The 12,388-nt window shown below is 39.5% G+C and overlaps 2 protein-coding genes across 2 annotated transcripts; one reads left to right on the forward strand and one right to left on the reverse strand.

Moving 5' to 3' along the window:
• Window positions 1–411: 411 nt before the first annotated feature.
• Window positions 412–7,455, reverse strand: LOC130990078 (nuclear pore complex protein GP210). The gene is made up of 3 exons (XM_057914277.1): window positions 7,068–7,455; window positions 6,720–6,985; window positions 412–5,878 (listed from the first exon to the last, which is right to left on the reverse strand). The coding sequence occupies exons 1-3, from the start codon at window positions 7,244–7,246 to the stop codon at window positions 513–515; spliced, it is 5,811 nt and encodes a 1,936-aa protein (XP_057770260.1). The 5' UTR covers window positions 7,247–7,455; the 3' UTR covers window positions 412–512.
• Window positions 7,456–11,530: 4,075 nt separating this feature from the next.
• On the forward strand, window positions 11,531–12,388 carry LOC130991040 (uncharacterized). Its single transcript, XM_057915240.1, has 2 exons — window positions 11,531–11,970; window positions 12,036–12,388. Exons 1-2 carry the CDS (start codon window positions 11,839–11,841, stop codon window positions 12,312–12,314), a joined length of 411 nt encoding a protein of 136 aa, XP_057771223.1. The 5' UTR covers window positions 11,531–11,838; the 3' UTR covers window positions 12,315–12,388.

Raw genomic sequence — 12,388 nt, forward strand, 5'->3', positions numbered from 1 at the left:
ACGCAAAAATTAAGATTTATGATCAGAATATGTATTTGGAGAGACAAAACCCTAGTTATATTTATATTCTATATTTTTTTTTTCTTCAATTTCAATTTTATATATTTTAATTTAATTTTATAATTATTAACTATAATTCAGTTTTATTCAATTATTATATATAATTATTTTTATCATTTAATTCGTTATTAGAATTGATGAACACAAAATTATGGTATATAATTTTTTTAAATGAAATTTTTATAAATAAAAATTAAATATAATCTATAATATTATAATAAATTTTATTTTTACAATAATTAAAATAATAGCGGGACACGATAATAGATGAAACTCTTGATCCCCTCCACCTATGGGCTCGATCTTAGCTTAACATTCTGCATGTTTGTTTCAAAATTCGGCACCAGGAACTTGAAATGCTACGCTAATATAATAACATAATATTACATAGAATGTCTACAGACATACACCTCAAAAAGCATTTCTTCCTACATACAATGCAAGAATCAAATCTAGAATGTATGTTGAGGATTAGACCTCCTCCTAAAGTCTTGCCTGTAATAAGGAGTTTCATCTATGGTCCTCCTAACGTAGTCGATGAACGGCTGCGGCGTCCGAGGCGACTGCTCCTTGACGACTGCTGGACTGCTGCGCTCGGGAGTGGCAGGCGCCACAATGCTCGGACTGCCGAAGGAGACCCGCGGCGGCGATCTATCTGGTCTGTCGAGGTAACATATGACAAAGGTCACTGTGAATATCAGCAGAAAAAGGAGAGCAGATATACCAGCCCAGAAAGTGAGGTTTGCTGGTTTGGCGGCTGCTTCTCTCTCATCAGGATCGTAGCTAACACTGACTGCAACTCTCTGGCCAGTTGCTGGGAGTGAGAAGACGAGCTGATCTTGGATTCTGGCAGGCCCACGGGCGCTGATCTCATACTTTGCTACAGCAGGATCGCCACCGTGGATAGGTCTAACGATCAGGTGGTTCCTGTGGAGCCAGCTGAGCTCGACGTTGGTGTTCCCGGTTATGGTTACGACACTCTTGTTGGAGTCTCGGGTCAGGTTCAGATGGAGTGAGTTCTTCTCGTCGGTTTCAAGGGTGAATCCTCCAACGAAGAGAGCGGATGCAGAACCAGAAATCTGATTATCCTCCGTCAGTGATGCTCGAACAGATACAAGCACCTGATGTGGCGAATCTCCTGTGTTGGACACTGAACGCACTAGATGTTGAGGGGAATGAGGGAAGAAGAGGCAGAGTGTGTTGCCGGTGTCAGGATCCTTCCACGGCTTCGCAAACCCAATTTTGGGCGGACTAACGGCACAATCAAACGACAGTAGCATCTTCTTCTCAGAAACTTCATCACTAAATTTCACAGAGAAAGCATATCCATTTACTGGAAATGGCACATTTGTGAGCACCTCGCTGGGAGCATCAACGGACACTACACTCCCTTTCAATACAATGACCGTCGTGTGAAGCTTGAAACTCGAACTCGTAAAGTGAACTAGGGTTGTACCTTCTCCGGTGGCTTCAGCTTTTCCAGACAGCCTCTCAACAGACACAACGCTTTCATTGGAACTGAACCACTGACCTGATGCTGAATCACCCAAACCTTTTACATCGAAGTTGAGACTTGCTCCCTGGTGAATGACGGGATTCTGTGGATACAGCTGCGGGCCAACAGAGATCATGGCATATACTGCTTTACGAGGATTATTGACAAAAGACACTTGAACAAGAGCTAAACCTTCGGTTTTTGCGCGAAGGTGGATAGTCCCATGACCGTCATATTCATCAATTGATATAACATGAGGATAGTTGGTTTCCACTTCAAACAGCGTGATGTTATGTGCCTCTTGGAAAGGATTTCCAAGAATGTCGTGATACCTAATAGGAAGACCAAGATCAGCACCTAAAGCAACCATGTGAACAGGAAACTCATCCGCCGTTCTGATTTGATCCAACTCAGCCACCCTCACACAAGATGCAACTTCAGTTCTTCCACTTGCCTTGTCTTTTGCTAGGATGCATGCAACATTGCCCGAGTCCTTAGTTATGATTTTAGCACCATCAATATATAAATCATCGTTATGTACCTCATCAATTCTCCTCTTTTCCTGTCCTAAGAAGGAATAAGCAATGCCATTATCACTCAAAGAGCCCCCTTTACTGTAAGCATGCGAAGATAGAGGTAAGAGATCGGAAGAGGTATAGTAAGAAGGAAGGATCCAGGTTATCGGTGATCCAAGAGCAAGTGGGAGATCAGGGACCACCGATATTGACACAGATGCCGTGTAGAACATTGATTTTGACAATGAATTGGAATTCTTGAAACTGCATGAGAACGAAACTGCAACTTTCGTCTTGCCAGCTGATATTCCGTGAAGAACTTGAATAAAGTTAAGGTCAAGTTCATTTAGGGATGTTTTCAGACTGCTGTTGCCTCGACCATGCGCGTTCTTTTCCCCTTGAAAATCTAACACATCTTTGTCTCCCACAGTCCACTTGAAATTGTTACAGAGCTCATAGAAGGAAAACAAATTTCCCTCAGATAAAGATGGATATATTGGCATCCTGAGGTCAACAGCAATTTTTTCACTCTGGACATTTAAAATGGCTGATGAAGGAATTCCAACTTTAACGATGCCATATGCTCGACAAAGCATGATATCACCAACACCATAAATCGTGGCAACAAGAGTACTGTTCCCTGGTGAAATTGCCGATAGTCGTCCTGAGAACTTGTGAATTTGAGCTTTTTTATCATCCAAACTGGAATACCGGACATGTGAACCAATTTTCGGGCCTCCTCTGACTGTAAGCACATACGAAGCACCTGGTACGAGAAATATATCACGGGGATGTACTCTGGGTGGATTATATACTTCCACCTTAATCGGCTGGCTAACAATTTCATGTCCAGAATGTTGGATAGCACTAAGATATATTGTGGTCACTCCAAGATGTGTGCCTTGCAACGTGAAAGTTGGCCCACGTACGTTTCTATCAGCAACTAATGGAAAGTCGTAATTCTCCACAACATCAACTATATCTTCTTCAATGTTGACACTTATTTTCATGTAGATGTACTGAGAAGGGTCAAAAGTACGCCCATCACCTACCCCAACCAAAAAATTTATAGACTGCAAACTTCCCTTCTCAATGCTTATATGTTCTCCGGTTAAAATCTTGATCCAGTCCATGTCTGCAACTTGGACAGTCGATGATGCAGAAAGAGGAGGAACTAGCCCAACATCCTGAACTGTTACAAGTGCAGAGCCTACGCTTTTAGGGGCCAATGTTAGTTGTGAACAATCATAATCAGGGATCTGTCGTATTACTTCGACAATATGAGTGTCGTTTACCAATGTGTCCAGAAAACAGCTCCCTCCAGTTATAGAGATATTCAACCTAGCTTCAGGACTGAAAAACAACAAGCTAAATTCTGGACTGACTCCAAGAGAAGAAACGAGTTGCAGCTGGATTGCATCTGTAAGAGTATTTTTAGAAGTTTCAAACTTAGCAGCAAAATCATTATGGCCCAAAGAATCAAAGCTAACAGCGGTGGAACGCACAGTACATAGTCCAGATGTATTCTGCAAGATCAAAAACCTTTCCCAGCTGGAGTATACTGCTGAACTTTCAGTGTCATCCAACAGAGCCAGTCCTTCGCATTCAGCTAATTCCCAACTTAAAAAGATGGAAGATGAATTTGCAAAAGGTTTACCAGAATCACTAAGACCAACAGCTGATGCTCGTATTCTACGTCCATTGGCTACTTTAATTGGGGAGGCACGAATTCTGCCCGGCAACCGTTCAGCCCGAGCTGCAGACTGTATGGCTAGAGGTACGTTTAAAGCTTCATCAGCTATTATTACAATTGAAGACGGAAAGCTGCATATAAGCAACAACTGCACTTCAGATACAACAGGTAAATGATGGTCCTCTCCCATTAAGTTTCCACGTCTGAAAATAAGTCTAAAGGTTCCCAAGCTATCACACCCTATTCTGTATGGATTCCCATAGTTGGTTGGTATTTGACGGATAAAAATCTTATCTTTCACAAGACCATCCTGTTCAGCCAACACTGCAACATTCTCAACGAACTCGACATCCTTGCCCCATCTTTCTGGTCCCCCACGAAGCAATACATCCAAGTGAGTGCCGGGCACAAGATACAGATAATCCAAACTGTTCAGCTGATTTTGAGATTCAGCATGAACCCAATCGAACCAATAACCACCAAACTGGTTCCCATCACTTGCCTGGTGAACAATAAGTGGTAAAAATGCTGCAATAGATGAGGATGCTTTCAAGACAGTAGATTCCCTACCAACATGATCTGGTAGTTGATTATCCCTAGTCAATGTGGCATGCAACAAAGTTCGACCACAACTTGCAGCATATATGTTGGTCCATGAACACGGAGGACCATATGAAATGGAATGTGGTTCAACAGCTTCTTTTATGCCTGTAACAAATACTTCCATAGTTGTATTGACAATTATGAATGAGTCACTCTCAGTTTTCCATCTGATGAAGGATCTGAAAGCATCACATGCATGGAAATATGCACCAGTTGATGCTCTCAATGTAACAGACGCTTGAAGATGTGACCCAACACGTGCTTCCACTGGAAAGTTAGGCAGCAAGACCATCGAATGGGGAACGGAAACTTCAATAACCACCTCATCATAATTCAGTGAATCAAATATGGACACTGCTCTAATAGTTACTTTCCCAGGCTTTTTTGCCTGAACGATCCCAGATACGGATACAGATGCAGTAGACATGTCTGAAGAAAACCACTTATAGTCACTGGAGGACATTGAGCAACCTCCACTTGCTCGAAGCTCCAGCTCCTGATAGACACCAGGGACCCATGGGAGGAGAATTTTGTCTGAAACACTACTGTCTCCTTCAATAATGAACTTAATTTGATCGCATACCATGACTTCTTGAACAACCTTAAGAACTTCTTTCTTTACATCACGACCAGTGTGATAAGCCAAAGTTGCTGTAAGCTTTCCCAATCCATATGATTTTGCATCCAACATTCTATAATTGCTCTTAGCAGTAACACCTTCTGAAAGTGGGAGAATATTCCAGAATTCATCTTGGTTACCGTGCAACTTTATTTCATCACTTTCTGTTATATAAATTTCTTGTGCTCCAAGTCCTGGAGAGAAGACCTTAACAAGAATCATATATAGACGGCCAGCCACTACATACCAACGAGACACAGAGGGAATGGGCTCAAGACCCTCAATATGACCACCAGTAGAAGAGAGAGGTGAAATAAATAACAACAAACTGTCAGGTAAGACAACATGAAGAGATGATATTTGCATGTGTCCTACAACCCTTGTGTCTTCAACAGCAACTGCTGTAACCCCCAAGTTGAATGCATGAACTGTGCCCATTGCTTTATCCACCTGAGCCACTGAAGAGTTCAGAACAGACCATTGATGGAATGAAGATGGTAAACTCACTACATGCGGAATGTTGCTACGGATGACTTTAAGAGTATAATGAACAACAGCACCAATAAGGACATGTACAGGTGATGGAGGATCTAGAGACATTGCTTCTGCGACAGTCAAAACAATATTATCCGCCAAGTGCCCAAATGATGGTTCTAGCAAACTCACGGAAACAATCTCATGGCCAATTTCAGTGCCTTTTACTACATAAAAGTCTGAAAAAACACCACTTTCTTCAAGATTTACTTGAATATCCAAGTCACCACAAAAGCCACTGCAATCACTCAATGGAGACTCCTTCAAAGGAACATGGACAAGGCTATGAGGCAATCCATGGGTTTCAGGCATCAACTGCCACATGAATTGCAGGCCCACTAGGGAGGAGAAGACATTGTCTACATCACAACAACAGCACAAGTGAGAATAATTGGGTGAAATAACAAAAAAGATACAAATACAAATAAGTAGGAAATACACAAACCACATCCATGAAGTTTCTTTTCGCAGGTAATAACTCATAAGATAACAGAAATCAGCAAATTTAAGTTCTTACAATATCTGAGAGCAGCAAAGTAAACACACATAAAAAGAAGGCTCTAGGAACCCACAAACCAAAAATGTGCACACTCAACTATTTCTCATAACTTTCTTAGATAAACGAAACTCGGTTAATCTCATGTGATAAATCAATGTAAGAATTATCAGTAGAATAAGGATGAATTTCTTTCATGGTTTACAAAAAGCATACGACAAGACTCTTTCTACATCTTCAAATTTATGTACTAGTATTTACTAGCAGTTTAAGAATAGACATATGTACAATAGTCAGATAAACAGTAGGTAACGTGTTTTCTCACATTTAATTATAATAGATTCAACAAGACAATCAAATTGCATATATCTATCCAATACTTGTTAGGACTCCGCCTCTGGCCCCAGTCCCGACATCTAATAGTTAGGTTTCTAACATAGCCATATTGTTCATTGTAATTACCGCTTAACAGCAACCATACCCTACCATATTGCTGCTAAGTTCCTTTGTTCTGCATTTCTATATCAGCAGGACTACAAGTGGACTTTACATAGACTGGCTAGCGCAAATGAGGACAGTAATTACAATATTCTTAATTTTGCGAGCACCAGAGAAATTTGAACTCTAAGCACAATCGTAGTAAACTTTCATTGAACGGCAGAAAAAACAAACAAACAAACAACTAAATAAATAAAGCAACATACCTTCAGCGTCAAATGCTCGAACGCGAAGAGTAGCGAGTCCATCCAGATCAAGCTTGACAGAGTTATGGAATATCTTAATCTTAGATATTGCATCTACATAAACCTTGCACCTAATCACCATTCCACTGTTCAAGTCAGTGGCGTAAACGGCCGTCTCCTTCCGCCCGCCGTAGGGAGCAATGGACCTCAACCGAGCACTCGTCGAGCAGCGGCTGCTCGCATTGAACTCCGGCAACACCGACAGTATGTCGTGATGATCCCACGACCTTAAAAAATGATTACAAAATCAACAACTTCACAAAATTTTACTACGAGACGGATAAAAGTAACAAAGGAAGCGCGACGTACCATTTGAAGCAACCGTCGCTGGCCTGAAGCCTGTACTCGACGGGGTGGGTCATTTTGGGCGGCAGGAGTATGTTGACGTCGGTAATGTGGGGGCCAGAAGTCGAGAACGACGTCGCATGGTGGAGAAAGAGGAGGAGGAGGAGGAAGGGAGAAAGTAGAAACGGAGGGGAGGGAAGCATTTTTCGGTTTTCTCAGGTGAAAATTGGGCAGAATGAAGAAGCATTCAACATTAACTGGAGTGATGAAGTTTTGAATAAGGGAAATGTTGAGGGGGGAAATAAATTTTGGAATTATTCGTTGGAAATTTGGTGACACCAAGAATTTAGGGTTTTGGCGCAGGGTTTTTTGGGGGGGAGATGGGCGGGACGTGGGCTACGTGGTGTTGGGTGATTAGGTGCATATTTTATTTTATTTTTATATATTTCTATAACTTTTGGCTAAAGTTGTTCTCTCTTTTAGCCTGCTTTCAAAGAGTAAAAAGTTAGCACTACTAAAAAGAAATTAGTGGAAAGTGTCTCATTTATAAATTTAGGGATTTTGTGAGATATGACGTCATATAACTGTATCATCGTACCATCATCCAGAAGAATCGAACGAGCCCATTTTTCCTGTCCAAGCTCCATTAGTTTATCATACGCATTAAACTGGGTCTGATCGTCTTGTTTGGTCTTCTCGCTGTGATGTCCCTTGCTTTTGTCCTTCCCTTCATCTGTGATGGTTGGATCTTTTGCTCCTGGGTTTGGTTGGTGCTTGTTTTGAGGTTGTGCCCCTCTGGAGTTCAACCTGTACTGAAGTTTGTTTGGTGGCCAGTTTGTCTTGTTTGGTTGGGTCTTCCCTCGATGGGCTGGGGCTCGTTTTGTGGTGCTGTCCCCTCTTTTTCCTTTTCTGTGTTTGTTTGCTCTTTTTTGCTGTTTCGGTTTCCTCTTCCGTCGGTTGTTGGTTTTTGGCAGATCTGCGCTTTTTCCCGTTTGCGCTGATGCGGCGTCTCCAGTGGTTCCGGAGGTGACCAGAGCAGGGAAGATTCATGATGCGTTCGGTGGGCATCCTGTGCTGCCCGCTCGGCTTGGTCCGGCCACTGCAGATTTCTCTGGATGGCCAGTGCTGCCCCCTCGGGTTTTGTTGTTGGCTCTTTTGTGCTTGAGCTGTGTTTCTTCCGGCTTAGGGGGACGACTCGCCGATGGGTTTTGGTTTGGCCGTAATCTGTGGCGGCGAATTTCCCGTCCCCCTGAACTGTGGTTTTGTTTTTTGGTTTTTCGTTAGGTCGTGTTGCGCCTTACATTGGTCCCTTGCTGTACTGCTTTTCGTTACACCGGTTTTGTAACAACTTTTCTTTCTTTCTTTTCCATAAAATTTTTATTTCAGCAGTTATCATACGCATTAATCTGTATAACCCGTCCTAGTGAAGTCAGATTTCTCATACGCAAAGGCAGATTGTCGATACAACTCTACCATTGCTATAATACCCCAAACTTTTTTTAATTTATTTAAAATTTGCTTATTATATATTAAAAATGTTTACACTTAAATTAATTATTTTATGACGTCATTAAAACTAATAGATTTGATTTTTAAATGTTTTACAGGTTGTCCGACTTAGAGCAAGGATCCGCCCTAGCAAAATTAAAATTTACTTATAAATAAATCTTAAATAGTAAGATTAGTAAAATAAAATACATGAAAACTCTAGAATATGTCAGATATTAATATGTAAATTCTTTATAATAAAAGTATAAGTAAATGGAATATTCTAGAATTGATTTAATAATTAATATCTAAGATTTTTTTCTTAAACAATAATAAATAATTTAAATATCTAGATTATTTTAATTGTAATAGTTACACATAAATACAAAAGGGAATTAAATATTCTTAAACTAAAAAAAAAAAAAAGATTGCAGAAGACTATCTCTCTCTTCTCTCGCTCGCTCACCTCCATCTTCTCTGTGTTCACCACTTTTCTTTCATCCCTCTCTTCGTCTTCAAATCCCAGCAGCATACTAAGGTAATTTCTCCTAATTCTTGTTTCTTCGATTTTGCTTGTTGAATTTGAAAGGGTTTTGCACTTATCTTCCATTCTTGTTCTTCTTAATCGATGGCTAAAGGTTTTGAGTAGATATTGGTGGGATGGAGTCTGTTGTGTGTGAGTGAGGAGGAGGGATTACCAGCATGTCTTGCACCACGCAAGAACTTTGCGTGGTGGTTGCCGGCATGTCTTTTGCTGTGTTTTTATTTCCCCTGTTTTTGACAGCAGCAGGATCGTACCTTGCAGACCGTTTTTCATCGGTTTTCTTTCTTCAAACTCCATTAATATAGGTACCATTAGAAAGCTATCGTCGTTGGCTTTCCAACGGTACCTTCGGATTGTCAATCCGAAACCGGACGACGGAGTTATGAGCCGATCAAGTCAGGGTGTCGGGTCTGTGCGCGAAGGTTTCCGCGCGAGTTTGAGTCGACCTTCCGGCATCAAATCGACACTATGAGGGAGAATAAGTTTAGGGGTTTTGTAGCTCATGTCGTAGACGTTCTAACCATAGGTTTTCTTCTTGATATCTAAGATTGAATTGGCTGGAATAGACGTCGAGATGTAGCTCCATATGTGTCGAATATGAGTTTTAATATGTTATGCTTATTTTAATTTTTATTTGGGAATTTGAATTAGATTTTGATGATTGTTTCACATTGAACACATAAATAGATAATCAAGACATTTGTTTTTAATATTATTAGCCAAGAATTGAAATAAATCATAAGGATTATGGTGATCTAAACTGAGTATATTATATAATTAAATTATATGATTACAATGAAGTTAGATTAGTATAATTTATACTAGTAATTGAAACTATGGATTTATAATTTGTAGATTCATAAAATTTTCAAATATGGTCTTCAGCTTCAAGTGTATTGTAGAATTTTCAAGAATATATTCAAGAGAGATTAAAAATATTGTTTAAAGAAATGAGAGCTTATTCAAGAATAAGTGCTTGTAATGAAACTAAGTTTAAAGTGTTTCAAGTGCTAGGAGCAACGCATCCAAGGCTCGAGGAGGACAACCGAAGCAAGCTTGAAGAGGTTTGGATTCAATCACTTAAGGTGGGGTTTACTTTTATCTGTAAGCGTAGTTGTTACATGGTTATAATCATTGTTGTGTTGTGCGTCATTCACATGAACTAATGGGACCCACAAGGGGTCGGATCCACAAAGAATCAAATAGTTGAATGGCCCACAAGGGGTCAGGTTCACAAGTGTAACACCCCGATAACTTAGATTTATTTTATAAGTTTAATTAATGGTATTTTCTTGTATAGCTTATTATTATTATTATTATTATTATTATTATTATTATTATTATTATTATTATTATTATTATTATTATTATTATTATTAATGATTCATATTAGAATTAGAACTCCTTTTATCATTTTTATTCTTTATCTTAGTAGGAGATATACATAGAAAATAATTTTTTATATTTATCAAAAGCTCTTTAGAAACTAGTATAAATATGGGATCTATTTTCAAACCCTAAAGGAGACGGACACACTAATTAATTAGGGTTTTAGAGAGCAGAGAGGGCCAGAAACGTGTGGAGTCAGATTTTCGCAGGAAATCAAGTTCTGGCAGTTTCGGGAGAACGGCCATAACTTTCTCCACAGAACTCCGATTCAAGCGAAACAGGCGGCCACGGAAATATCTCTCGAAGACGAAGAAGTCGTATGTCTGGGCAAAATACGATTTGAGGACGTTTGAGGCTTCAAACGAAGGATTGAAGTTGACTGGTCTGTTCAGCTGCGATTTTGACGAATTCTTCTGGTGCGGCGCTATTAAGACCTTCATTCCGGATTTGATTTATTTAGCTTCGACTTTAAGATGAGGGATTATATGTTTGTTGTTATATTCATGTATGTTTGAATATGCTTTCAGTTCATGTTTGATTATACTTGCTCAGCCATGTAGAAATACATGTTCAGAATATCATGTTCAAGTACAAGAAATTCAGAATATCATGTTCAAGTACATGATCAGAAACGCAGAATATCATGTTCAAGTACATGATCAGAACGCATAATATCATGTTCAAGTACATGATCAGAAACGCAGAATATCATGTTCAAGTACATGGTCAGAAAATTTAGAAACACTCAGAATTCAGTATATGTGTATGACAATGTGAATTATTTGCATGTTTAAGCGTATGTGAATATGTGCATGATTCTTCACTGAGTATATTTTCAATATGCTCACCCCCTTATCTTTTCAGTTTTGCAGTTCTAGAGTCGAGGTGGCCATGGAAGTGGAGAATGACTAGTGATAAGGATTTTACATTGTACATTTTTGTAGAATTTGTTAAGTTTTAGTTTATCGTTTTTTTTTTATTATTATTATTTCATGTTATTACTTTAGTTTTGACAAGTTGATTTTATATTGCTTTAAACTTTTACAATTCAAGAAATTTTATTTTGGGTTAATTGCCGGAAAAACCATATACTTTTTCAAAATTTGGTTTTTTCCCATGACAAAAAAAACCTGAACATAAATCCATGAATTGAACAACTTATTGCATTTTTCCCCCGCGTCCGTTTTCCGGCGAAATTGAATCCGAGGTGGCAATCGGAATTCCAGCGTGTCATTGCCGGCAATTGAACGAGACGACGTCGTTTTAATTTTAATTAAACGACGTCGTTTCATGATTTGTTGACAGTTGAATTAGAAAATCTGAAATTAGGATTTGGGAAACATTTGGAGTCGCGATTAGGGTTCTTCGAGCAAAATGTCCGAAAGCTCGAATTCAGGAGCTTTGCAACCGGCTGCACAATGTGGATGTCGAATACCAGCCGTCCTTCGTGTATCTCACACCGAGAAAAATCCGTTTCGGCGATTCCTTTGTTGTAGCAATGTAAAGGTTGGTGTTTTTTTTGCATATTTGTGTTTTGGGTTGATCTTGTTGATAATTATGTAGTATTATAGGGCGATTGTGGCATGTGGAAATGGGTGGATCCTGAGCTATCGCCGTATTACAAGACCACTGTACTGAGGTTGAAAGCTATGGCCGAGGACGGTGAAGCTGGAGATGGAAATTCCGATGGGTTGTGTTTTGCAAAATCAAATGATGGAGAATCAATTTGTGTTGATGAAGTGAAGACTAATCTGAGAAAATTGGAGAATGCCGTGAAGAATCTTGAATGGAAGATCCGAGCTTTAGTGGTTTTGTGTGTAGCTTGTGTTATGGTTGTTTATTTTGCCTAATGCAATTCAATGTAATAGTTTGTAACAATTCTGTTATGATAATCAATGGAAATGAAATGTTGGTTTGTAACAAA

The sequence above is a fragment of the Salvia miltiorrhiza genome, chromosome 6, assembly GCF_028751815.1.
Source record: "Salvia miltiorrhiza cultivar Shanhuang (shh) chromosome 6, IMPLAD_Smil_shh, whole genome shotgun sequence".
Taxonomy (NCBI): domain Eukaryota; kingdom Viridiplantae; phylum Streptophyta; class Magnoliopsida; order Lamiales; family Lamiaceae; genus Salvia; species Salvia miltiorrhiza.